This window comes from Camarhynchus parvulus, chromosome 6 (assembly GCF_901933205.1).
Source record: "Camarhynchus parvulus chromosome 6, STF_HiC, whole genome shotgun sequence".
In the NCBI taxonomy this organism is placed as follows: domain Eukaryota; kingdom Metazoa; phylum Chordata; class Aves; order Passeriformes; family Thraupidae; genus Camarhynchus; species Camarhynchus parvulus.
The window spans coordinates 27,422,980-27,449,366 of record NC_044576.1 but is presented as its reverse complement, the minus strand read 5'-3'; the positions used below and the strand labels follow the sequence as shown (position 1 = coordinate 27,449,366).

General features: G+C 49.2%; 1 protein-coding gene across 3 annotated transcripts in view; it reads left to right on the top strand.

Moving 5' to 3' along the window:
• The window catches only part of AFAP1L2 (actin filament associated protein 1 like 2), a 64,949-nt gene that overhangs the window by 30,516 nt on the left and 8,046 nt on the right, over positions 1-26,387 (top strand). The window contains exons 2-10 of one of the 3 annotated variants that reach the window (XM_030951556.1): positions 9,590-9,718; positions 10,246-10,323; positions 13,271-13,362; positions 17,297-17,387; positions 21,515-21,598; positions 23,897-24,102; positions 24,674-24,853; positions 25,417-25,506; positions 26,262-26,346. In XM_030951556.1, coding sequence (XP_030807416.1) covers positions 9,590-9,718; positions 10,246-10,323; positions 13,271-13,362; positions 17,297-17,387; positions 21,515-21,598; positions 23,897-24,102; positions 24,674-24,853; positions 25,417-25,506; positions 26,262-26,346 — 1,035 coding nt within the window. The remainder of the gene's footprint in view (positions 1-9,589; positions 9,719-10,245; positions 10,324-13,270; positions 13,363-17,296; positions 17,388-21,514; positions 21,599-23,896; positions 24,103-24,673; positions 24,854-25,416; positions 25,507-26,261; positions 26,347-26,387) is intronic. The other 2 variants (XM_030951555.1, XM_030951554.1) reach the window with 2 other exon arrangements.

Below are 26,387 nucleotides of genomic sequence, written 5' to 3'. Positions count from 1 at the left end.
TGTGGGAGACAAGTGGCAGCTCGTGTGTCTCCTCCTGCCACTTGTGCTCTCCAAGTGATGCCACCTGTGTTTCAGTAGGACACATTTCTGTCACATGGATGTGTTGGAAATTTAATGTGTGTGCAGCCATTGCATAAATGGGGTGGCCTGGGAGAGGTTCTCTTCTGAGCATCCTCTCCATGAGTGACACTTGTTTTTCATGTTTGTTTTTATGAGTATTGGGACAAAGAAGCTCCATGGAGAAAATGTATTTGGGAGTTTCTTGGCAACAGGAATTAATAACACAGATAAAAATGGCACCAGAGATTTGAATCCCATTTGAAAACCTGTTGAGTGATGAAAGTGGTGTTTGGGGTGTGAAGCAGGGCAGAGCCTCTCTTTCTCTGGGCATCACTGCAGCATTAGGACAAGACTGGTGTTTCCCAACAGGGCACACGTGTCTGAAGACATCTCATGTGGTGCCCAGCTGCCTTGGTAATCCACAGCAAACAGGGGAGCTGCCTGTTCCTGGGAGGCTGCTCTGCCACCCTGACTTAGTGAAATATCATTTTGGGGGTGTGGGAGAGGAGTAAAGGTGGCATCTCCTGAATACCAGAGTGAGGAATGTCCCCAGGTCACCTGGCAGCTGTGCCCTCCCTCGGTGGCAGATGCTGGATCCCTGTGGGGAGGTGCTCCCTGAGCAGTGGTGACTCATGGCAGGAAAGGGTTTGTAATCTGACCTCTTTGTAGAATTACTAAAGCTTGTCTTTCTGTGCTCCCTAACCCTAAACGGAAGTGTAGTGAGCACTGGTTTGCACATTGCTCCATCAACACTGCTCAGTGACTCAGCTGCATGATCCTCCCTCTTGGAGTTTGGGCTTCCAGATTACCTTGAGAAGGATGGATAAAGACTGCATGCTGGACAAGGGATTGAGCAATTATTAAGAAAGAAATCTAACAATCAATAGTGATGTTGCTGTAGGCTCTGCCAGCCTACCCTGATACACTCAGGATGCTTAAAAAACCTGTTCTGCCCCTGCAGTGGTGCAATAGCCTGGTGTGATCATTCTGCTTTCCAGAGGCAGCCCTGGCTCTTGTGGGCAGCGTGGCTCAAAAAACCTTTTCTGCAGAGGAAACAGCAAGGAAAGACTGGGGACTCCAGGGCTGTGTGTCTGTCTGTCTCTCTGACCCCAGAGCTCTTGCTTTTGCTTTCTCAAACATAATTGCTTTCCCCTTCTGCTGTGTTCCTATTGTTCATTAGAGGAATGATGCCATTAAATCAACAGAGAATGGTGGGAAAATGCTTTGATATGAGGCCTTGGGAGGGTGTGTGCATGTGTGTGCGTGTGCTTGTCCTCTCTCAAAAAAAACCCCAGCACAACCCAATGTGTATCTGGCAGCTTCCTTTCATTTGTGTCTTGCCTGGGAGAGAGAAATCCACCTCAAAATATATATTTGGCAGTTCAGCTCCTTTATTTGTACTAAGTGGTACAAACCATGGGTGTTGTTCCAGGGCTGTCATTCACCATCCTTGTGAGAGTTAATCTCTCCAGGACCTTGCATTTCTCCCTCTCTGCTTTGGGAATGAGGTATGCCATGCTTCCTTTCTCCATGGGAAAGAGGTCCCGTGGCTGTGGGCTCAGCAGGCACTGGGGGCTGTTGTGTGCCTCTGTCCTGCTGCTGCTCTGTCATGTGCACAGGGATGGAAATGTGCTTTCCTCTGCAGAGCAATGAGCAGGGATGAGGCAAAGCCTGCCACAGCATTTTGACTAAAGCCATGCTCCAGGAGCCTTGGCAGAGAGCTGGGGTGAGGTCCAAGAGCACGTGGCCCCATTCTTGGAGCAAAGGCTGCATTAAGGCAGGGCAGAGCAAGGCTGTGCTGAGCTGTGGGATGCCTTCTTGCACAAGGTTCCAGCAGTGGAGCCCTGTGTGTTTGTGGCATTTGGTTGAGGGTTTTGCCTGTTTCTTTTTCTCAAAGGCAGCTGTTCCGTTTGATCAGCCACTTCTTGGTAGCCCCTTCCTGGGCACAGCTGTGCATGGCATTAGCCAGCAAACAGCAGATGAGGTTTGAGTGCAGGTCAGATGGTCACCAACCCCTCCAGTGAAGTCAGCCCCACAGAGTGATGGAGAGGAGAGCAGCCCTTCACAAGGCAGAGAAAACCCACACCAGCCAACCACCAATCTTAGCTGGGAACAGAAGGAGTAAGGGGAAAAGCAGCAGAAAAGATCATGGGACAGAAGGGAATCAGTGGAGGCAGCTTCCCAGGAAAAGGTGTCTCTGTCTAGGATTCAGCTCTGGGGCTTGGCAGCAGATGTGATTTCTAATCTGTAAAAATTGTTGGTATTGTTTTTCTCCCTGCTGGGAAAAGAACCCACCAGGCCCTGCTCTTGGGGATATTTACCTTAAAAACAGTGTTGTCTTTAATTTACCTAAAAAAATGTTGTCTTTAATGTCCTGCACTGCCTGACTTGGTCCAACTTTTTTTAGTTGTCATCTTAATTTGGACGGATCGTTCCTTACCCTCTTGCCTACTGCACTGATGTTTCTTTAGTTGCTTCCTTTCTGTGGTCCTAGCTGGGTCCTGTCCCAGCAGGAGTTACTGTGTTGTACAACTTGTGTGTGCCCCGGTGTCCTGCACAGTGAGGATGTGGCACTCCTCTGATCCCCCCCAGCTCCCAGCACGGTTTTGCATGGCACTCTGTGCTATGTTCCCATCTGCTGAGGCTGTGAGCATCACTGAGCACAGACCTGCAGCTTGTAGCCCAGCACAGCTTTGGGACCCTGTGAGTTTGATGGGCAGTCTGCTAACAGGGCCTGCTCCAAAGGAAGGGGTGCCAGCTTCTCTCGGATGTCATCCAACAATTTCTTTGGCAGTGGGGAACCTCCAGTGACTCACCAGTTGCTCTGTCAGGGAAAGGCTGAGACCCTTTGCAGAGAAGCACAGCACTGTGTTGCCTGTGAAGTGCCAAACATGCACCCTCCATTTCACACCAGATGATCTTTAAGGTCCCTTCCCACCCAAACTTTTCTATGATATAAAAGAACAATATGGCACTAAATGCAGGAGTGCTCAATAAAATCCCTGTGTGACATTAGAATTTTCATGTTTTGCTTCTCTTCTCTCTTCCTTTTTTTTTTTTGTTAATTTTTCTTGGATCCCACCTTCCAGTGGAGGGAAGAGGAGTCTGTTGTTTGCTCAGCTCACTGAAAAAAGCTTTGTGTGCATTTTCTGCTGCCGTTTTGTTAAAGTTCAGAGTTCCCTTCTCAATGCGAGTCTTGTTCAAACTTCCAGAGCAGCCCACGCAGAGCTGCTTGGGTTCATCTGTGCAGTTCACAGCCCACAGCCAGCCAAACACATTGTTTGCCTCTGTCCTTCCATGAATCATGCTTTGCAACAAAGACCAGCCTAGTGCTCCCAAGGAGAGTGTGAATCCAAGCAGTGCTGGATTTTAGGTGCATCAATAGAACACTCTGGGTGGGGTTTTTTTCTTTCTTTCTTTCTTCCCTGTGAGCACTCATTGTGTCTGAAAATCAGACAGCTTTGTGACGGTGGTCATAGCTGTCTGACATTTGTCTGGCTTGTTGGGAATACTCTGAGAGGAGTTCTCCATTTTTACAGTTTTCTTATTTTGAGGGATTTGAGCTTGTCTCAGGATTATGAATTTCACCTTTTGTTTTGTTTAATCTAGCAGTGATTCTCCAATGAGAAAGTTCATTGTTTGCCAGAAGCTTAGAGGGGGTTTTTGTGGGTTTTCCTTTGAAAAACACAGCACTTCTCATTTTGCTGTGGGGAGATTTCTTTTCTTCTACAGTTATGTGTATATCCATAATTATTTTTCTGTGGGTAAAAGAAACCTTTTCAACTGGACAACAGTGGGCTGGGCTTTTTATTCTCTTCCCATGAAAAGCACAAAGATGGAAGGCTAGCCAGTCATTACAGGTGCAAATGTGAGAACTAAATAATTTTTTCTGATGGTCAAAACCAAGGTGGCAAACCTGGTCTCACTCAGTCTGAGTGCCTTGGTCAGCGCTCACCTGGTTTATTCTGCTGATCACCCTGCATGAATGCTGGTGGGGTTTCAGTGGGATGGGGATGCTTTCCAGAGGAGCAGCTCTCTGGGATTCAACCGGGATGTTGCTGCTTCTCAGAGTATTTGGATGAACCATCTGCCACCTGTCCTTCCCTGCCCTGCATTGCCAAAGGCAGCAGCACTGGGAGCAGGGCAGAGGAGCTGCGTCCACTGCAGAGGAGCCAAAGCATTGCTGCTCCCTTTTCTTCACTGCTCCCCTGCACAGCCCTGCAGCAGCAGGGTGAGGAGGGCTGGTTTGTCTGAGGGAGGATCTGCTCTGCTGGTCTGGAAGGTGGCCCAGTGTAGGGGTCATCCAGCTGTTACAGCTGTCACCATCCCCACATCTGCCTTTCCTCACAGCTGGGGAGAATGGCCTTCTCTAGCCGTAACCGTGGGTGACTTTTCCCTCTTGCAAAGCCCAACTGTTACTGTAAAACTCCAAATTAGCCAGGGAGGCCTGGGCTGGGTGCTCCTCTGACAGCACTTGCTATTCAGCAGGCTGAATGCTGCCTCTGTGCCTGCCTGTCCTCTCTGCACGCTCCTCAGCTGCCCTATTCATCTTGTGCAGCCAAGGAAAAAAGAGAGCAGGGCTAGAAAGGAACTGCTGTCTGCCAGAGCAGCCCCTGGGGAATCCCAGTGCTGCCAGCCAGGGCTGGGCAGTGGGAAATGGGAGCTGGAAGGCTGCCACGGGATGCAGTGCAAGGTGGAGGCAGGCTGGGTGTGGGCAGGTACCTCAGGAACCCCTCAGGAACCCCTCTGCTCCTGGGGCTGGCTTTTTCATGGCTCACAATGCTGTTCCCAGTCCTGGAGTTCCCAAGATTTTTGAAGCAGGAATTTTGGCACAGCACAGACTGCAGGTATTTACTTGGTGCCTGAATGGAGTTGTTTGTCAGCAGCTTAGCCCAGCTCCTTCTAGGAGGGAAGGGTGAAGCCAAAAGTACCAAACCCAGACTCTGCTTTGGGCAGGAGGGTGGAATAGCTCTCAGCACTTTGGGATCCATGGATGGGGGGTCGGAAACATGATCTCCAGGCTGGGATGTGGGAAAGCTAGTTTGTATTCCTGATCTGCTGAGGAATATGCCCATATCCTTGGACCAATCACTTAATCTCCCAATGCCTTAGTTTCCTGTTAGCAAATGATACTCCTTATCTTTCACCTCTCATCTCAGCAGAGGAAAGAGTTTGTCCTTTAGATGTATCTCATTACAGTTCTTTGTCCGGTGGCTGGGGCCCCTCCACCTTGATAAAATAAGTAATTGAATTTAGATTAAAAGGTCTAATACAATCCAGTGGTTACTGAAACACTTGAATGAAAGTTCATTCAGAGCCTGTCTTCCCATTTCCTCATAAGGCCAAGACATGAAGTAATTAGATGTAGACATAGGTTGTTATTGTAGCACCATGACAGAGATCAGTGGTTATTGGTAGGAATGGCTTTTATAATCTAGTTTAATGGTCATTTACCTTTCAGTGACCTTGGTGTCAGGCAAAATTGGCAGCTCTTTTGCAAGGAATGCGCTTCCTCAATGAGGGCTTTGCAAGCTGTTTCATTTTTGGCTCTGGCTTCTCATGAGCTGGGATAGACACTGCTGCAATGCAAGAGACTTTCAGTCTGCAAAGAAAGGCACAGGCTCCTGCCAAAAGAAGCCCTTTTCAGTGCTGTCCTGCTGCCACTGAATTGCTGCAGGAACAGATCAGTGTTCAAAGCATCTCTTTGCTTATTGCTGAGACCAGAGTTGCAGCCTTCAAACTGAGAGAGCCTGTGCTGCTCAGGGGCAGCCCAGGAGCTTCTATAAAATGGATCCCACTGTCTTGGAGTAAAAGAAGGGAGAACATATCTCATCATCCAGTTAAGTGCATGCAAGAAGAAGGAGCTGGTAATTCTGCCTGTAACCCCCACCCTGAAAGTCCTCATTACATCAGGAGAGATGTGATATTTTTATATATTTCAAAGTACCATCCTTTCAGTGATGATCATCCCCTCACTGCAGATGCAAATCACTCAAGTTTCCCATGGACTGTGATGCTCCTGTGCCTTTCTCCATCATGGGTTGAGAAATTCCTACAGGTTTTATCGAGTTGCTGATGTCATTTTGCCATGGAGAAGAACATGGCACGAGCTGTGCTGTGATTTCTGATGGCACCCCAGGTCTGTGGCCATGCTTTTAGGGAACTGGAGCAGGTCATATCCTGGTGCTTGAGGGGACTGGATTCAGTGCAGCTATTCACAGTGACCTTGGCCAAGCCTCTTAATTTTTCTGACAATCCAAACCTTAGAGGTAACCCCTGTTTTCTGTGAAGGGGGCTGAATTTTTGTAAGATCTGTGAAGCTCTGTGTTTGAGGTGGTGCCAGAAATATTGCTGAAGTCACAAAGAAGTGCTGTGAGAGAAGAGCAATATAGCAGTGGAAAAAAGTTTCAGAAAAGCATCTGAGAATTTCTCTACCTTATGACTTAGGCTTCTGTCTACTTCTGATCTCTCATCCTGCTGCTCACAGCCATACCATTTTGGAAATATGTCCCTTGGACCTGTAACTATTGCCCTGCAGAGCGAGAATCATCTCTTTATGTGCTGTCATTTCTGAACTGCTAAGATAAGCAGAGCAAAACCATGCAGCTTGGAGGGAGAGCCATTTGTTTCAGGCTGCTTTGAAAAGCCACCAGCCTGGTATTGCCATGATCATGGTACATCCATACATCACCAGCACAGCATGATTGCTCTGCAGCTGAGATCAAGCAGTGACTGCCAGCACTCAGAATCCTGAGATGCTTTAATGTGCAAGGGTTCTCAGTTGTTTCTATGCTGGGACCTGCTGTGATAGTGGCTTGCACAGAGGATCTTACAGACCCTATTAGCATTAATTCATTTTACTTCTTACACTCATCAATTTCTGTTAAGTATTAACTTATTCTCCCTCTGGTAGGAGAGAATGAATGGTCAGTGGAGGTTTTTGGCCTTTTTTTTTTTTTTTGCAGATATCAGGTTTGGATTGGGAATGTCCAGCTGAGGTCAGGGAGATACTTGCATAGAAGCAGATGGTTTATAGACTGCTTCTTGCAGAAGAAGAACAGAATTAAGCTCTCTTGAGTCCCTGAAGTCTGAATCCATTGAGGTCTGACAGAGTCTTTCCACTGACCTCTGTGGCCCCAGGATCACATCCTAAATGAGCTGCTTTGAGTCACTGGAAGCCTGAGTTCAGCTTTGGTGGGCTGGAAAATGTAACCTACTGTATGGGCTCTGCTATTCATCAGGGCTCAGCCCTGTGTGTGTGCTAGCTGTGGATGCCTGGGAGAAGAATAAACTCATTTTCTGCAGTCTGGGGGTGGAGGAGGGAATGGGAATTGTACCCCCTTCCCTGCAAACCCACTGTTGTGACATCCACATGGGCAGCTGCTTCTGAAGCTTCAGATTAGGGTTAGGTGTCCCTGGTGCTGTTGTTTCTGGTACCATCCCTGACACCTCAATCCTGTGCAGCTGGCCTGACCAGCAGGGCCTGACCTCAGTTTGAATTTTCTGAGGTGGGCCGCTGAAGCAGATGAGTACAGCAAGGCTGTGATTTACCATGGGGAGTTTCCTCAAACTTGGGAGAAACAGGGTCCCTGAAGCTTGAGAGAAGCCAGTTGTGAGTAGGTTTGACACCATTCATTGCTTGTTGGCATCCAGTAGTTATCAGCAAATGCTACCTGTTTCCTCACAGCTTAGGGGAAAAAATAGAAGCTTCTGTTTCTTGAGGTGATTCTTGTTTTCTCTGGGCAAAACAGAAGCTAGCAAAGACCTTTGAGTTAACACAGCGTGATGCAGGTGTTTTCCATTCCCTGCTGCTCCTAAATCAGACCAGAAGAGAATTGATTTGGTATAGAGGGTATAGAATGAAGTGTGAATAACTACAAGTTGGTTGGTTCCTCTGGAGATGTTATTGACTGATCTGGAGTCATTAGGCTGGCTTACAGTCAGTCTGGAGAGGATTAATTCAGTTTGAGAGCAGTAGCAAGTTTTTTCAATTAATGGCTAGCAACATTTACAGTGTAATTTATTTATCAATCTTCTGACATGCATCTACCCCAGGAAGGTTGCCTGGTGGCTAAAGATGGAGGAGTGGGAAGGTGATGGCTTTCTCCTGCCTTTAAAAAACTGTTCTTTGTGGTAGTTCTTTACCTAGAACTGCCCAGATGCTTTGTGTTATGAATCCAAAGTGTTAATTAACACTTTCCTAGGGAGTGAGCTGTGACTCACGGGGGTTCCATGGGATCAGCAGTGTGGGGATGCTGTGAGTACAGGGAGGGGAGCACTGCCCCACTCAAGTTATCCCTCAGCTCCCTGTGCAGTGCTCAGGGATCATTGCAGGGTGGTGGTGGCCAAGCCAGGCTTCACTGCCCATCCCTGCAGCTCCTCAGCACCACGGAGCCATGGAGAGGGGCAGCAGGGCAGCCTCCAGAGGGGAGGAGCAGTCCCAGCTGGGTTTGGGATGTTTTTCCCACACGCTGTCCCTCCCTCCACATAATAATGCTCTGTTATTTCCTCCTCCTGCCCCTGCTGCTAATTAGCCCTCGATAAACTCCGGTGTGAACAAAAGCAGGCAATTAAGGTTCTGTTGCTGCAGCGTGAGCCCTGTCAGAGCAGTGATTTGTTGGTGGCAGGGCTGTGCAGCACCTCCTCAGGAGGAAAACAAACCCATTAGCCTGGCTCAGCTGCACTGTGCCTGTCCCAGCTGCTGGCTCCGGGTGTGCAGGGACATCTTGGGTGCAGCAGGGCCTCCTGAGGCTCTGAGAGATGCTGCTGAGTCTTGTGTCTTCAGCTTCACATGGTACAGTGGGTCTGTGGTCGCTGCCCAAGCAAGGTGGCTTGAGAAGTTACTGAGTTGTGATTTATGGGTGTGAGGAGGTGGGGATTTTTTTTTCCTTTTCTTTTTGGAATACACACATAGACATTTTCAAATTAATGCAGACAGAGAAATAATGGTGGAATGAAACATAAAATTGTTGAGTGGTTTGTGCTGGAGGGGACCTTAGAGATCATCTAGTCCCAGCTTCCTTGCCATGGGCAAGGACACCTCCTGCTACACCAGACTGCCAGGGCCCCATCTCCCCCAGATAAGGAAGAGGCTTAGAAAGAAGAAAAAGCAGGATTTTTGGTAGGTCCCAAGCCAAATGAGGTTTGAATGATATTTGCCAGGACTCAAGGTGCATGTATGAAGACCTTGCAAGCTGCTTTCATGTAATCTCAGCCCCAATGCTGAGATTGTTGAGACAACCTCTTCAGGTTGTCTTTGCTTGAGCAAGAAGTCCTAATGGAAGGAGAATAGGTATTTGCATGGGATTTCACTGATGTGTGAACAGACTAAGGGAAGTTGGAGACTTTTTGGTTTAAGACTCACTTTCTTTCCAAAGCTAGAGGCAGAGCTCAAGCTGGAAAATTAAATATGAACTATTCCTGGGCAGAAAAAGCAAAGGATTTTGGAAATCATGGAATTAACATATGTCCTCTTTTGACACACCCCAGCCAGCTGCTTTGCCAACAGTTGTCTCTGTTTCTGTTGTAGCTCTCGAGCAGCTGCTCACAGAACTTGAAGATTTTCTGAGGATACTGGACAAGGAGAACTTGAGCAGCACTGCTGTGGTGAAGAAGAGCTTCCTCTCTGACCTTCTGAAAGTCTACACCAAGTCCAGTGGTACAGATGAGGAAAACCAAGGATGGGGTGCTGGGCTGTCATGGGAATTGCTATGGGGCCTGAAGCAACATTTTCCTGGCAGCTGGTGGGAATGGGAGACATGAAAATTAGAAGGAGAAAATGAAACTGAGTTTATTTTTGCAGTGACCTCTAATTGTTTATGTAAAATTACTATAGTTATGTGTCCAGCTTTACAAGCAAAGGATTCCCAAGATTCCTGATCCTTTCTGTTTTCTTTATTAAACCTTAAGTTTATTTAATCCACTTTGTAAGATACACAGGATGTACTGTTTGGCCAAGTTAATGTTTAAGTAGAAATTTTAACTTACGGAATTTCCTGACCATAAAGCACTTAATTTTTCTGCTTTTTATTATTGCTTGGGGTTTTTCCTGCACGTTGCCTCAACCAACATGCTCTCTCCAAATGTGCTCAGCAGAGACACTTTTTACATCTGCCTTTTTGGAAAAACTTAGCAGTGTGAAAGCAGCATGTGGGTAAAGAGTTCACTTTTCCCTTTGTTTTGCAGGTGGTGATGAGGAGTATATTTATATGAACAAAGTGACAGTCCATAAACAGCAGGGTGACCAAGAGAAACAAGACAAAGGTAGGGAGCTGAAGATTAATGGTTTCACTGTGTCTCAGGGGATGATGAAGGCACACAAGGTTACAGCCTTGCTCTGGCAGCTCTGAGGCCTGAAGCAGCTGCTGGTTGTGGAAGGGCCATTTTCATAACATTCCCTTGGAAATAGTGGTCCTTGCCAATGCTGTGAGGTTATTCCTGGAAGTAGCACTTTGGAGGGCTTTATTTTGGGATAAAAATGTTGCCTTCTAAGGCTTGAAGCTCCAGTGTCTGAAATATTCAAGGAAGCCTTCATGCTTTCTTTGGCCACAAAGCAAGTCGCTATTTGCATCTTTGAGACCTTGAAAGTGTATTTCTGGTTTGCTGTGCTGCTCTGCCCTGGCCCAGAGGGTCTGTGCTGTCACAGCCTTGTGAGGTGAGTTTGGGCTCAGCCCTCACCATCTGCAGGGGCAGAGCTCCTCCATCTCCCTGGGGTGTGGGAGCTCTGCAGAGTAAAGGCTGAGGAATCCAACCTAGGTGAAATACTCATTTCCAATTTAGTTTTCCCAGGTTTTGGGTTTGTAACACGGCAAAGAACATAATTGTCTAAAAATGTTCTTCCTCTTTGAAGTTCACTGTGAAAGAGGTTGCTGATAATTGCATGGAGGGAGAGAATTAGTGACACACATTTTTAAATGCACACCTAGTCAGGGGCTGATCCTGCCCCAGAGGTTCCAATGCAGAGGGATGAGACAAGGGCTCATCAGTGCAGCCTGCTGCTGGTGTGCTGGTCCTGCAATAGTTGGGATTGTCTCACTTCCACAGTTGTTTGTTTTGGTTTTGTTTCTTTGTGGTGGTTTGTTTTGTTTTGTTTGGGGTTTTTTTTGTTGTTTATTTGGTTTGATTTTTTCTTTAAACTACCTGCAGCCAAACTTGGGCTAACTTCAAATGCCTCTGAAGACAGGATGTGCTCCCATCTCACACGTGTGGCCCCAGTGTGACCTCCAGACAGGGCCCTCTGGGTGATGCTGTAATGCTCCATAATGGGATCACACAGCCTCCCAGCAGCTGAGCAGCCACAGAAACATCTCTTTATATAAGTTCTCGTTTGGGTGGATAAAGCAGAGCTTGCACTGCTCCACCATGCTCAAACACAGGGGAAATTTCAGACAATTTATTTTTAGAGGTGGTTCTTTTGTTTCAGACTTTTCCCTATCAGGGCCATGACCCTGCCCACTCAGTCACTCCCTGTGGGACCTGGCGCTTCTCTCTTTCTGTTTTCAACAACTTCCCTATTCCAAGTAAAACTGCTGAGTTATTTGGGAATGCTGGAGTCAGTGAGACACAGGTGTGGGGTCTTAGCCCCAGCTGCAGCTGGGTGCAGAGCCCTGGTCCTGCCTCTGTGCCTGGATGGAGAGGTGCCTGCAGGTTCAGGTTGAGTGGGTGGAGGGGGCCAAGTGCCCACTGGTGTGATATTGATCTTCCAGTGATGATACAGCTCCCTCTGTCCCTTTTATGTTCTGCAATTCCATGTCTGTAATGGGACTGGGGACCACACTTCTGAGCCTGAGCTGACAGGACCTCTCATGCTCTGCAGAGCTTCTTCCTCACACCGGCTGTGCTCCAGCAGCACAGGGTGAAATGCTTCCCAAAGCCCATCACCTCCAAAAGCCCCCCCTCCAAACTTTAAAATACACAATTTCTGCACAAAAATGTATTTCCCTGCTCCTCTTTTCTACTTGCAATTCCAGTGGTAAGGATTTAAGCAGGACAGACACAGCTTTTGAGATGCCTTCCTGTGGCCCAGTAATTGAATTTCATGCGCTGGGTGATGAAGGCACCATTATTTATGGATCCCATTTACCCTAGAAATGCAGCAAGTGTCCACCCAAGTGCACAGAGCTCTTCAGTGAGCCAAATGCCATCTCCTTCTGGAAGTCAGCACAAAGGGGCAGGAGTCTGGGAGGTGGGACTGGTGTGAAGGGCTCCTGGTGTGGCCACAGTGACCCTCTTATCCCAAATGCCAGGTGACATTCACTTTTACAAGGAACAGAGAGCACAGATAAGTAACAGCTAGTACAGATGTGAATTTCAGCAAGATTTTGGATGGTTTTTCTTTTTCCTTCCTTCTTCTAAGTCCTCTTCAAGCTGCAGCTTTTAGAGAGGCATCTTTATTAGAGGACACCTGCAAAATGTTAATGCTTGTCTAGGGAAAAATATTCCTGCCCTCCCACCCCAGTAAGGGAACAGTCTGTGATTTGTGATGCTGGCCTGTGTGCTGGGGAAGGAGGGGGTACATCCATCACTGCGCTATCTCACAGGTCATGGGATTTGGGCACTCACTGAGGCCACCCAGGAGCTCTGTGGTAGCAGAAGGGGACTGAACACAAGTTTTCTGGGCCTTCAATGTACCCTCCAGATAGTAAATCACTCTGATTCAGCTGCTTGGAAAAAGTGACTTTCCAGAGGCAGACACGGATCACCTGGAGCAGTTCTGCTGCCACAAGTTTGGCCTTGAGCAGTGATCACATAAACCACTGTGCACTTAGCTGGGCAGCCACCTTTGCAGTTTGCCCTGGGAGCAGGGTGTTGCTGGACCCATTTTTGGGAAAGGTAGCAGAGGCGCAGTCACTGACCTGTCTGCTTGCAGGGATCAGAGCTGGCAAGGACTGAACTGCCATGGGTTTCCATACATTGTGTGGTGTCTGCCCATGCTGCTTCTCCAGACCCTTTAAGGTCTCAGCAGTGGGTCTGGCCTTCACAGTATTCCCTCCAGAAGGGAAAAGATGCCCTAAAACCAGAGGTCAGCTGGGTCTCCCAGTGCCACGTTCCTGGCCATGGCCAGAAATGCCACGGTGGCCCTCAGTCCTGCCTGTAATTGTCACTGTGCTCCCCACTGGAATAGCATCCCTGCTGCTCAGCACAGCCCAGGGCAGCGAGTGCTCTGCTGGGAGAGGCCACTGTCATCTGTGTCATTGCTTCTGCCTTGCAGTGCTGGATCAGAAGAACTCCCTGACCAATGGAGACTCAGGGCTGCATCTGTCACCTCCTCAGAAGAGCCTGCCAGACCTCCCCCCTCCAAAGGTAAATCCCTCTCACCTTTGCTTTTCCCTGCCTCAGCCTGGGGCTCTGAACCCCTTGAGGCTTTGCTGTTGTCAGGTCCTGTGCAGCATGGCTGGGTGGAAACACCTCTGCCTGTGTATGATGGTGAGGCAAAGAGTCCTGGTGAGCTTTATTTTAAAAATAACAACAAAACATTGAATGAGGCATTTCCAACTGCATGTTTCATGTTTACAAAGATTGTGGGTCACTATGTGGTTGGTGCAGCTCCTGGGCTGGCTGGACACCCAGGAGCCCCTGTGGTACCCAAAGTTTGTGCTCAGGTGGAGCAGGCAGCTCTGGGAGCTCCCCATGAGTGCAAACTGAGCTGTGCTCCTGCCAGGGAGACCCACACCCATTGCATGGGCTCGAGGAAGGAGAAGAGAGGTTTTCAAAGAAACAGAGGTGGTGATGACTCTCAGCTGTTGCTTTGGAAATGTCTCCTGGGCTGTAAATCAGCTGTGCCTGGGCTGCTGACATGATCTTAGAAAAGCCAGGAGCCCCTCAGCTGCAGGGTAGGGCAGTACCAGGACATCCTTTGCTCCCAGAGCCTTTCTCAGCTTGGCCATTGCCAGGGGTTTGCTCCCAGCTGGCGCACCTGGGGCTGTGTGCACTGGGTGCTGGGGCTGTTGTGGGTGTGCAGCCCACAGGACTGTGAGGAGGAGCTGCTGGCTCTGTGGGTTTCTCTGCAGGGCAGCTCTAAGTCAGTTAAACCCCATGGTCTCTGTGCCAGGAGCCAGCCCAGCTGTCCCAGACTCAGGTCATCCCCGAGCCCCTGATGTTGCTGTTCAGTAGTTGGTGCAATGTGGGAATGGCTGTTAGCTGGGATTTCAGGGTGTGAAAGGGAAGGAGGGGAGGAGGAGGAGGCATGGAGGAGGATGGGGTGGGGCACCCATCAGCCACGAAGGAGGATCTGTTCCTTTCCCAGGAAGGAGGATGCACAGTGAGGCCCCAGGACTTTGGCCCAGGGATCTGTGTGGCTCAGCTGGAGTTAGCTGAAGCAGCTGGGAGAACAAGGGCTAGGATGGGGTGCAGCTGACAAACCCTAGGATGCAGCACGATTGCCTTGGGAGCTGCTCCAGCCCCAGAGGGCTCTGCCCATGCAGATGGCTGGGGCTGGAGGGCCTGGGAGCAGTGGCCAGAGCAGGAACCTCTGTTTAGCTCTGTATTTCATGGTGGGCAGGAGGTGGAATGAAGGAACCAGTGGGAAGCAGCAGCCAGGTGTCCCCAGGCATTTCTCTTGAGCTTGGTGCAGCCCAGCTTTCTGACTGGGCACTCAGGAAGTTAAATGAGGGAATTAAAAAAAAACAGTCTCAGATTTCAGCTGAGAAGGGCACCTGTCCTCTCCCAGACCTGTGCTGGGAATTCCCTTCTCCCAGCTGCTTACCACTGGAGTTAACCTCCCTTGGATGCAGCAGCCAGGTACCTCCTCACTGTGAGCATCTGAGTGTCAGTGAGCTTTGGCAGCAAAGATATCTGAGTGTCCTTCAGGGAACAGGGCTGGGGAGAGCTTTAATGAGGGGAAATTGCTGTTAGGGGGAAATGGATCTTCCCTTGGGTTTGCAGCTCCCAGGGCAGGCAGGAGCCACAGCCACCTGGGCAGTGGAGGGTGAACACAACTCCTTGCACAGAAACTGAGAGGTTAGGAGAGGAATTCAGATTAGATCTGTTTTTGCTCTGCAGAATTTTCTGTGGTTTGGTGGCACTCAGGCATCCTGTGGTGTTGCTCTATGCTTGCCTTTTGAGGCATGGAAGAAATATGGTGATAAAGCTCTGCACAGCCAATTGTCCCTGGCAGTCACTGGGCAACCCAACAGGGGTGGCCCACCTGGGTCCCACTGATTCCTTTGGATTTGTCCCAGAACAACCTTTAAACCATGAGTTCTGCAGGCCTTGGTGACCTCTCCTGCAGCTCTGCCTGTTCCTGCAGCCATCCATCCCCAGGGAAGGTCCAGTGGTAGGGATGCAAACACTCAGGGTGGTGATATTTGCATGCTCACTGTGCCATAATGCAACAGGCAAATGTTCTGAAAGGGCCAGAACATAATTGTGTTCTGTGGTTAAATAACACAATTTATAGCCTTTGACTGAAGTTAGAGAGTAAACCACACCCCTAGGGAAAGAGGAGACAAAACAAATACCTTCTGGTCAACCAAGGTGCACCCTGTAGGAAACCTCATTGTCTGTAGGAAACCAAACAGAGCAGCCCCTTCCCTGGCAGTTGTGGGATGCTGTTAAAAAAACCCACAGCATTTCTTTGTGTAGGCAATTTCTTTATGGTCACAGCACAAAGTGAGCTGGCTACACACAGGAGGCCACCACAGATGGCAATTACAGACACATTTCCCAGCCAGGGAAGGGATTAGGTAAAGCCCTGGAGTGACTGGGTTTGTTTTTTGTTTCTTTAGTGCAACACATTAGGACAAGAAGTTCCTAAACCTTTTAAGTGTTTGGAGGGCAAGTGTTTTCCAGCAGTGCTCTACGTGCCTCTGGAAGGAAAGTTCAGGCTGCTCACAGCATCTGTCAGACCCACATGAGGAATTTTAACACTGGGGAAGTTTGGGAGGTTGGCAGAGCCACAGGCAGCTCGTCCAAGTGGGAGCAGACGTGTGGCTTTGGTGTGGCCAGGGTTCCTCACTGCCACAGCCCCAACAGCTTCCCTTTGTGGGCAGCTGTTGGCCAGAAAATCTCTTCCTTCAAAGCTTCCTTTCTGCTTCTCAGCACCAGAAGCTGCTGGTGGAAACATCCAGAGCAGGATGGGCAGCTTTGCACCTGCATTTGATGATGCTGGCATGACCTGCAGATGGGCTGTTCCTGCCATGCTGGTGCACAGCTGGCCCCTCTTGCCCAGGGGGCAATTGTGGGCTGGCAGAATTCATGATTTGTGACCTCTCTGCAGAGAGACCTGCCCCTCCTCCTGGGGGGAGTGGGGTTTAACCCTGGGCATCCTGTCAGGGTTTGCACAGCCCCAGCCAGGGCAGCTGAGGCATGGCAGGACACAGCACCCTGTTGTCAGCTCACTAAGGGTGGTTAAACCTCACTGGGGAGCAGGGACACCTCACTGGGGACAGGGAATGCTGCTGTCAGGTCAGGGTGGGAGATGGGGTCCAGGTATTTGGGAAGAACATAAGCTCTGATCTGTTCATGCTGCTGCTCTGCTGCCTCATGTCCAGCATCTCTGTGAATCACCTGAAAAGTAAAAAGTTTCTTCACTTTTTGTCCCCCATGTATTGATATTTCATTTCTAAAGGATCAAGGCATGTTTTTCCTGCCAGCCCTTGCTTGTGCTTAGGGAGGGGTTTGGCAGGCGCCACAGGGATTTTCCAGCACTTGGACTCTTTTCAAAGGCTTATTTTCCATTGGTGTTGTTTATCCATTTCCTTCATTTTTTGTTAAGAGCACAATTAAAGATTCCCAATATAGTTCCTAAGGCAGAGATTTTTTGTTGTTGGTTTCTATCAGTCAGGGACTTGGAGACACAACCAGAGAGAGACTGCTCAGGTTGTGTTTTCAGTGTAAAGCCAGGGTTGCACCAATTGTCCTCCCTTCTGGTTCCCTGATAAGATAACCCATATCTTATACAACCCATAGCACAGAGGACCATCCCCAGGTACCATGGGCAGCTTACGGGGGGGGTCAGTGCAGCAGGCAGAAATCTCAGTTCAGGGTAAGGCTGATGGCTGCAATTGCTGCTATGAGTTGATCTTCCCAAGGCTTTCAGCAACATGAAAGAAAATAACATTTATGATGCAATTATACAGTAATTTTAATTTATATTTGAGCTAACTCTACCACATCTAACAGATTTCATCCACTGGGATGCACTTGAGTGCTAAAAAAAGAGGGAAAGGATATCCCATTGTTTTGGTGGATCTGGTTTTATCTTAAATCATGTTTGTTTTATGTGTTTATTCTGCAGATTCTTGAAACAAAACAACCAGCAGTCCCCAAGATTGAATCCCCAGAGGGATATTACGAAGAGGCTGAGCCCTATGACATCTCTGTAAATGGTACATCCCAGCTAACCCTTGGGAGGGGCTTCGTGTGGGAGATGGAGGAGTTGAGATGTATGAGAATCAGTAAATGAAAGCACAGATATTTCGTACAGCTTTTGGGACAAATTTGTTTTCTGCTGCTCATCACACTTGATATTACAGACCTAATGCAACTGGAAAGCAAAGACTACTGAATTGCTCCAATTTTTACCTTTCCTGTAGAAGTTAGTAATATGTTTGGGTCAATATATTGTCAGTGTAAAATGTTAGAAACCATTGTGGGTCCTCTGTGTCTTGGTGGTTTTCTGGAGCCAAACACAAGTTTCTGTTCAGGACTGAGTGGTGAAGCTGTGGTGGCTTGCATTCGTGTCCTAGCGCTCTTAATTGTCCCCTTGGGGCTCAAAATCCATGGCTCTGCTGCTCTGTTAGGAGTGATAACCATTTTTATAATTGGCTCTTTATTCAGCTCTGTCTCTTGTGGCTGTTTAGCCATCTGTAAACTTGATTAGAGAGCCACACTTGGTGTGAGGGGAGAGCCTGTGGGTTCCATGCACACACCCAGTGCCTGGGACAGCACCCCAGCCATGTCCTGGAGCAGGGCCACCCTTGCCTGTCCCCTGTGGGCTCCCCACCCCTCTGGGAGGAGGCTGCTGCATGCTGAGCTCCCACATTCTCACTTTTTGCACTGTGTTCCTGTGTCCTTTTGTTGAACACCCTTCACTGAGATTGCCGTCCTGCGATCTGATAGCAGAGCTGATCTTGTCATCGCTTGCTAATCCATTTAAGCCCACATGAGACAGATCCTATCACCCTCTGCAGATCTCTGCTCATCAGCCTTGGCTGCAGCAGAGTGTGTGGCCTGGGCAGAGCTGAGTGGCAAGAGTCAAGGCAAGCAAAGAGGGTTAAGGGTGACAGATTTGGATCTAAAGCCTTGGCTGTTGGATCTGTTAGTCTGAAATTAACACCTTATACAATGTTTCTAGCTCTGCTTTGCCAAAGCCAGTGAATGGAATCCACACCCCATAACTCATGAACCAGCCTCATGGTTTATTTGAAAATTTGAGTTAGTCACACCTAAGTGATCCAGTCTGCCTGTAAGCACTCACACCTTCCTGAACAATCAGTGGAAAACCAGAAACTGCCTCTCACAAAATGCAGGGGAAGAAAGAGATGACTTTTCTACAGCACAGCAAGGACATGGAGCTGTTAGAGTGGATCCAGAGGAGGGCCACCAAAATTACCAGAGAGAAGGAACACCCCTCCTGTGAGGAAAGGCTGTGAGAGTTGTGGTTGTCCAGTCTGGAGAAGAGGAGTCTCTAGGGACAAGAGCTGATAAGGGAGCTGATAAGAAACATGGGGACAAACCTTTTAATAGGGCACCTAGTGACAGACAGCAGAACAGAGTGGGCTCATAGCCTACCTAAAAACTAACAAGCTTCAACCTTTTTGTTGAAATTGAGCCAGCCTACAACCAGAAATTGAAGAATTATGATGTCCAGTGCACAGCAGACAGAACCAAGCAGTAAAGTGCTGCTGGGTTGAAGAGTCATGGGAAACACATTGGATGTGTTGGATGGCACATGGGATGGGGCTCTGAAGTTTGGGTGAGCTTTGAGTCATCCAGGGCAGGGGCCTTCCATGCAAATAATTCATATTCGGGCACAAATCCAGTTTGACAGATAGTACAGAATGATAAAACTTTAGTGAAAAGTAGCATAAACTTAAATATTGCCTGACATTCCCAGCTTCGTCTGGGAGAACTGGGTCCTCTCCAGCCCCAGTGTGAGCTACTGGGCTTTGGAGCTCTGTGTCAGTGAGCAGGAAGATGAGATGGTGCCCAGCTCACATGGGAAGAGGTTCAGGCTCATTGAGGCCAGGGTGAGAGGTGCTGTTCAGTGCAGAGAGGCCCCCCAGCTCTGCCCTGTGTTTGCTGGAAGGCTCTGGGTCCTGTGGCTGAGGTGAGGGCTGTGATGCCCTGTGAGTGAAGCCCTGCTGCAGCTGGGGCAGCCCAGGGTGCTGCAGCCTCATCCCCATGCCTGCAATGTGGGATAAAGGAGATTTCTTTCCCCTTTCTGCTGCTCATTGGAAAGTGGATAAATTGTTAAGAGCCATGGCATAAAAAGGCACATGCTGGATTAGCTGGAGTACAGCCATGGATGGATCCATGTGCTGGGATACCCAGCTTGTGTTGTCCAGGCAGCTCCAGAACTCGCCCTCAGATCAGAGACTTGGCTGGCAGGAATGATCAGTGCACACCCAGCTCCCACCTCTGCTTTTCCTTGGTAACCTGCTGCTCTGAGATGCAAATACACCCACCACCCACCGAAATCTAGGTCAGTCAGATGCCCAAGGAAATGAGAGATCAGAGCTCTGCAAAAAGAGAAAAGCACAAATGATGGGAGCACTGTCCAAGTGAGGCAGCTCTGGGAGGCTCTCTGTGGCACCAGCAGGCTCTGTGTTTTCCTGAGCACTGTCACAGCTGCAGGTGGGGACAGGAGCCTGTGAAAGCAGCAGAGATGGGGCAGAGGATTCCAGTGATTCCCCAGCACTGAGGAGTGTGGTGCCTTTGCATCCTGAGAATCTCTGTGCTCTTTGGCAACCTCACCTTGGAGGTGGTTCCTAGGGGGTGAGCCAGAAGGAGGAGCAGGGAGAGATGTGGAGCAGCAGGTATGAGGCAGGAGAGGCTGCAGGGGCTCAGGAGAAGGTGAAGTGTGCTGTGCTGTGCAGAGGGGAACTGGGCAGTGATGCTGGTGCCCTGCTTTGCCTCAGGAGATCAGGCTGCAGCATGAGGGCAATCCTGCAGGTCCCTGTCCTGCCCTTGGTTTCAACAAGCACAAGTTTCCCATCGCATCGCATCGCATCCCATCCCATCCCATCCCATCCCTCCCCTGCCCCACCCTGTGCCCTATCAGGTGTCAGTAGTGTTTGTACCTGTCCCACACAGTGGTGCTCACTGCTAGCAGATGATCTGGGACCTCGGGGTGACTGCTGTTGCTCAAGGGCAGTCTGGACATGCCTGGCTGTGCCCTGGCCAAAGATGCCAAAGCCTTGCCCCAGATATCCCCCAGCCCTCTATGCCTTTCCCCACAAGCTGGGTAGGAAGGGGGTGGCAGTCCAGGAAGCTGCTGCTGATCTTCCATAGAATGATAGAATGGCCTGGGTTGGAAGGGACTTTAAAAATCATCTTGTTCCAACCTCCCTGCCATGTACAGGAGCACCTTTCACAGGACCAGGCTGCTCAGAGCTCCAGCCAGCCTTGCCTTGAGCACTTCCAGGGCTGAGGCATCCACAGCCCCTCTGAGCAACCAGTTCCTCATCATGTTTGCAGACAAGAATTTTTTCCTGAAATCCAAGCTAGACCTACAGTCTCTCAGTTTGGATCCATTTCCCCTTGTCCTGTCGCTGTAAGCTCTTGTGAGAAGTCCCTCTGTGGTACTTTGTGACAGCGTTACAGCGTGAGCCTTGGAAGACACCCATGTGTCCCCAAACAAATGGGCGTAGTGGAGTCAGACAAAAATAGGAACACGACTAAAATAAGTGGGTGCACTGCCAAGAAAGGACATCAAAGCAAGCCTCCAGATGGGCTGAGGAGATAGAGCTTTGGTGCACCGTCAGAGGTGGGACTGTGAGACACTGCAGCAAACTGGGGCTGAATTAATTGAAGCAAAGCAAGCGGGCGACTCCGCTGGGTCTCGGGGTCCATCTTCCATCAGCAGCACTCCCACCCCTCCGCTGGGGATGCTCTGCCTTTCATTTTCCAGCTCCAGCAGAGGCTGCTGCTTCCCTTCCCTCTTGGGCTGAAATGTGCTAAAACCTTATCAGCAGCCTTTGCATAATTGGAGGGTGCGATAAGGAGTGAAACTGGGAGAGGAGCAGCGTGGCTGCCAACTGAGCAATCATTGTTCTGGCTGAAACAGCTCATCAGCCCTGGCTGCTCTTAATTATGATGACGACGATTCTGTTTTAAAGGGAATTGCCTTGTTTGAGGGGATGGGTTGAAAACGCTGTCCCTTTATGAAACCTCAGCGTGCAGGGATGGGACAGCCTCACTGGCCAAGGGGATTGATGTCCCTGTTTTCTGCATTTGCTTATCTGTGGCTTTCTCTCTTTGTCTCCCTTTCTCTTTCTTTTTGACTGTGCAGGTCTTTTTGGTAGGCTTGCTGCGGCTGGACCCAGGCCAGGGTTGCAGGTTACTGAGGGCGTTATTTATGCCACAATAACTATGGGTATGGCATGCTTTCCAAACCTGAAGTGCCTTTTTTAACCAACAACAACAAAGCAAACAACCCAAAAATACCCCCCAAAAGCTCAGTTTTAGCAAAGATTTTCAGGTATCTCCCCCTGGATTTGCCTGTTACATGCATGGAGGATAACCACCTCTCGCTGTTTTGCACAATGCATTTTTTTTTTGTGGCTTTCCCTGTGCTCAGGATGACAGTGGAGAGAACTTCCCTAGCCTTTATTCCCCTTTATTCTGGTTCTGTCGCTGGTGTGGAGCTGATAATGTGTGGTAATGCTGGCTGTATTGACACGTAGCTGTTTGGTGAAGGATTGAAGGTGCTCCACTGAGGCAAAGGCAAAGTGGCAGTATAAAATGGTCTGAGCTTCCTGCATCATGGAATTTAGCTCCCTGCATCATGCTCTGAGCTTCCTGCATCATGGATTTAGCTCCCTGGGAGCTCATGGGAAGACCCACAGGAAAGCAGAAGTGGCTTTAGATAAAGGCATCCAGGATTGTGGCTGCCACTGGTGCCTGAGCTGTACGATTTGGGACTGAGTGAGCCTTAGTAGTGACCACAGGGTTGTCACAAGCCACCAGGCAAGGCTTGTCCCCCTTTGCCAGGTGCACAGCCTGGTAAATGCCTTTCCTTCATGAGGCTGTAGCTGTGTCACCAGGCCAACAGTTGCTGCAGCTCTTCAAGCAGGGAAGAGCTCATCTCATGAGGAACCAGCCACACTTGGGGTTGTGGTTGATGCCCAGAAGAGCATCCAGGGCTTCTCAGGAGTAAGGTGGCAGCTTGAGACCTGCTGCTTATAAGGGTACCAGAGACTTCCAAAAGAGGCCAGAGAGCCCATGTGGAAAAGGAGGGAATTTTGGAAGATGAGGTTCCCTTAGGCATCCTTGCTGCTGCCTATGGAAGGGTCCTGTAGCAGTGCAGAGGTTCAGCTCCTTGGTGTTTGTAGGTGAGAAACGCCTGCACTGTTACTCCACCTGAATTTCTGCCTGTGGACAAAGTCTGCATAGTGGGAATGCACTGAGGTATCCCATAAAAGTTTTCCCATAAAAGATGGACAATTTGATACATTGAGGGCATGGAGATGTGCTCCATTCAGAGACTTTCAAAAGGAGTATTGGCTTTTTGAAAAGTTTTTTTAATTGGTGAGGTTCTGATCACTTGAGGGAGGTTGTAGAGTGAAATTTCACTGGGGGTAGAAGTGTAGCTTTGTTACTGCATCTCAGTTCCTTTTATTTAAAGAACAAATAAATCAAACTGAAACATTCTTCAGTGAAGCTCCTAATGCCTTTTTCTTTCTCTTTTCTGGCTGCTTTTCTTCTTTCCATTTGCACCAATCTGATGCTGTTATTTTTATGTAGATAGTAATATTTGATGAGAATCCAAATTAGATTAAATTCCAACGAGAGAAACTTAACAATATTCCTCCATGCTGTTTGGTAGGACAAGAATGCCAAACCAATGTTACCATATTGCTCGGTGAGCTTATGTTGTGACTTAGAGCTCTAAATGCCAGCAAATCCCCCTGCAGTCAGGGAGAACATTTCCAGTGTTTTTGATGAGCCTGGTACCAGTGATCAGCTGAAAACTCCAAAATTCTGCAATGCCTTAGAGCTGAGTATTGAAAATTCTAGCTCATCCTAGTAACATAGCAATCCATTTAAGAGTGGACATAAAAATGTTGTTACTGCTCCTCACGTTTGCCAGTTATGACTAATTTTTGGTGCTGCAACAGTGTATTACTTCAAAATTCCTTGCTGTCCCTTAGATGCTGAGTAGAGAGAGAGGGACCTGTTAGGCCAGAGAGGGAAAGTGAATGACGTCTGAAATACAATAGAACATTGCTTGCTGCATGGCCTTGCAAATACCATTTTTACTTCTGGCATTTAGAGGACAAGGGCTGATTGTAGCTTGCTTGTTGCCTTAAAAATTGTGTGTGTTTGGCTTGAATTGGAAAGTTGTAAAAGCATCTCTGGGGGGAAAGCAGCAAACATCAGGAAATGTCTAAGGGAATGTTCTCAGATTTGTGGTCAACCGAGAAGTGTCTTTTGAGTGTTTGCTAACAGAGGCTATTAGGCACAAAATACTGCAATGAGATTCATATTGGGCTAGAAAGAAAAAAGGATCTGTGAGGGTAATTTCCTTATTAATTATCCTCTTGTAGGAGAGCCTCAAAAGACACATCCCTGCACTGGAAGCTTGTGCATGTGTGAGCATGGCTGAGGAAAGCATTTGACTCAGAGTTATTCTAAAAATGGATTTAATGACAGAGCTTTGCTTTTGTTGTAGAAGATGGTGAAGCTGTTAGTAGTTCCTACGAATCTTACGATGAGGAAGAGAGCAGCAAAGGCAAGTCAGCAACCCATCAGTGGCCATCCCCTGAGGCCACCATCGAGCTGATGAAGGATGCCCGCATCTGTGCCTTCCTGTGGAGGAAGAAGTGGCTGGGACAGTGGGCAAAACAGCTGTGTGTTATCAAGGACACCAGGCTGCTGGTGAGCACATCCTCTCCTGTCCTGTCTGTCTGAAACAATCTGGTTTTATGAGCTGAGGAGGGAAGTGGCACCTCAGACCATGTTAATGAGCTGGCAAAAAACAAAGTACCCCTAGAAGCAATGCTTCAAAAGCATGTCCTGGAGATTTGGGGATCTTATTCCTTTTTTAGAAGGAATGTGGGCGTGGGATTGCTGAAGGGGGCACAAGGACACATTTGTGACCAAAATCCAAATCCCCCAAAATGTCTAGGGATACTTTTCGGGAAACTTTTTGAGGTGGTTGAGCAGAAGAGATACTTACCCCAGAGGCTAACCACATACTTGATCCTGTGTCAGTAGAAGGTATTTCAGACCATGTATGCATGCAGTCAGGTGTTTGTGTACCAGCACATCAGGGATCTCCTGGGTGTAGTCTGTGCAGACCTGTTAGAACCGTGGGACCTTGCTGTGTTCAGTGCACTTAATGCACGTGGCTGCATGACTTCATGCATCACTTGTGGGGCTGAGTTCCTGCCAGGGAGCAGGAAGGCTCCTCCTCTGCCTCTCACCCACTCCTGTCTCCTTTCCCCAGTGCTACAAGAGCTCCAAGGACCACAACCCCCAGCTGGACGTGAATTTGCTGGGCTGCACAGTCATTCACAAGGAAAAGCAAGTGAGGAAGAAGGAGCACAAGCTGAAGATCATCCCCACGAATGCTGATGTCATCGTACTGGGGCTGCAGAGCAAGGACCAGGCAGAGCAGTGGCTCAGGGTCAGTGACACCTCCAGGATTTGTCCCACTGGTGCTCCCATGCTTTGCTGGGAGAGCAGATCTTATCTCAGCCCTGTCCTTGTGTGCTCTGGCTCCCTTCCTCACTGCAAGCCTTTATACAAATATACCACTTCATTTTCATGTCCTGGGAGAGATTCTTCCTGCACTCCCTGCTGCCTTCAGCATGCTGGGGGCCACGTGGGGACCTCCCAGCCCAGCTGCTGGTGGGGCAATGTCTGGGGTGGGTGCCCAGCATGAATTGGCTGAGGGCAGGGGTAGATGTAGCCCTTCCCGTGGGACAGCAGCAGGAGGAGGAGCCTCCTGGAGCCCAGGAGGGGCTGTGAGACGCCAGGGCTGCCTTGGCTGGCAGCCTCTCCCAGTGACTTGGATCCAGCTATTGCTGCTCGATGCCTGATGCAGCTCCAGAACAGTCCCCAGGGTCACAGGGACAGCAAACCATGGGTCTCCCAGGCTGATGTGGTTTTGCCTGTCCTAGTTGGGGGAGATGAATTGATCCTGTTACTGCAGCACTCTCACAGGCTTTGGCTTCCCCTTCTGCACAGGTAATCCAAGAGACCAGTGGTCTGCTCTGTGAAGGAGGCAGTGAAGGCAACCAGTACATCCCAGACTCACAGCGTCTCAGCTACCCAAAGGTACCTCTTGTCTCCACAGACAGAACTGGCACTTGGGCTTTCCAGCCCTGTTCCTCCTGGAGAGAGTAGTGAGGTGCCTTAATTTTAGCTAAGCAAAGACTGATATGAGTGTAACCAGAGCCCTGTGCTGCTGAAAAGGAGCATTCTTGGAAATATCTTAATTTTCCTTTACATCTTAATTTTGTTGCCATATCTTCCCTCCGAGACTAACTCAGCATTTGGCTACCCACTGTCTAGGGCAGGAGCTGCTATCTCATCCAGTGGGATGGTTGTGTTCTCCAAGAGCTTTGAGAGGGACACAGACCCTAGGATGCCAGGGCTTGGGCCATCTCTAGTCCAGGTTTTGGTGACACTCCCCTGGGAGCAGCTTGTTCCAAAACAGTGGGAGGACAAAGAGACTTTCTAAGTCTCTGGTGGGCACCCAGAATGGACCTGTTTGGGCACCTGGCTGGTTCCTCTGCCCTGCCCCCTCTAGGGACTGTCACCAGCCAGGCTGCAGGGTGCCATAGGGTGGCACCAGGGGTGCCACTGTGTCTCCTCAGAGGTGAGCCCAGCTGGGGTGGGGCATGTTCAGGAGCAATGGGAAGGGCACAGTGGGAGTGAGCTGGCTGGGGATGTCCAGGTGAAAGCATCTGCTACAGAGAGAGTGGGACCTCATGATATGGGAGAAGGGGGGAAAGGTCCTTGCAGCATGTTCTGGCTGGAAGAATGGGTCACCTGCATCTGTGGAGCCTGTGCCTGGTGCTTGTTGACAGGTGGAGGTGTCTGAGAGATACTCTGCAGCCTCCGAGAGCGGGAGCAGCACCGATGGCCACGCGGAGACAGCTGAGGCAAAAGATGGTAAAACCTTGCCCTGGGAATGACAGGGAAAATGGGCCCTT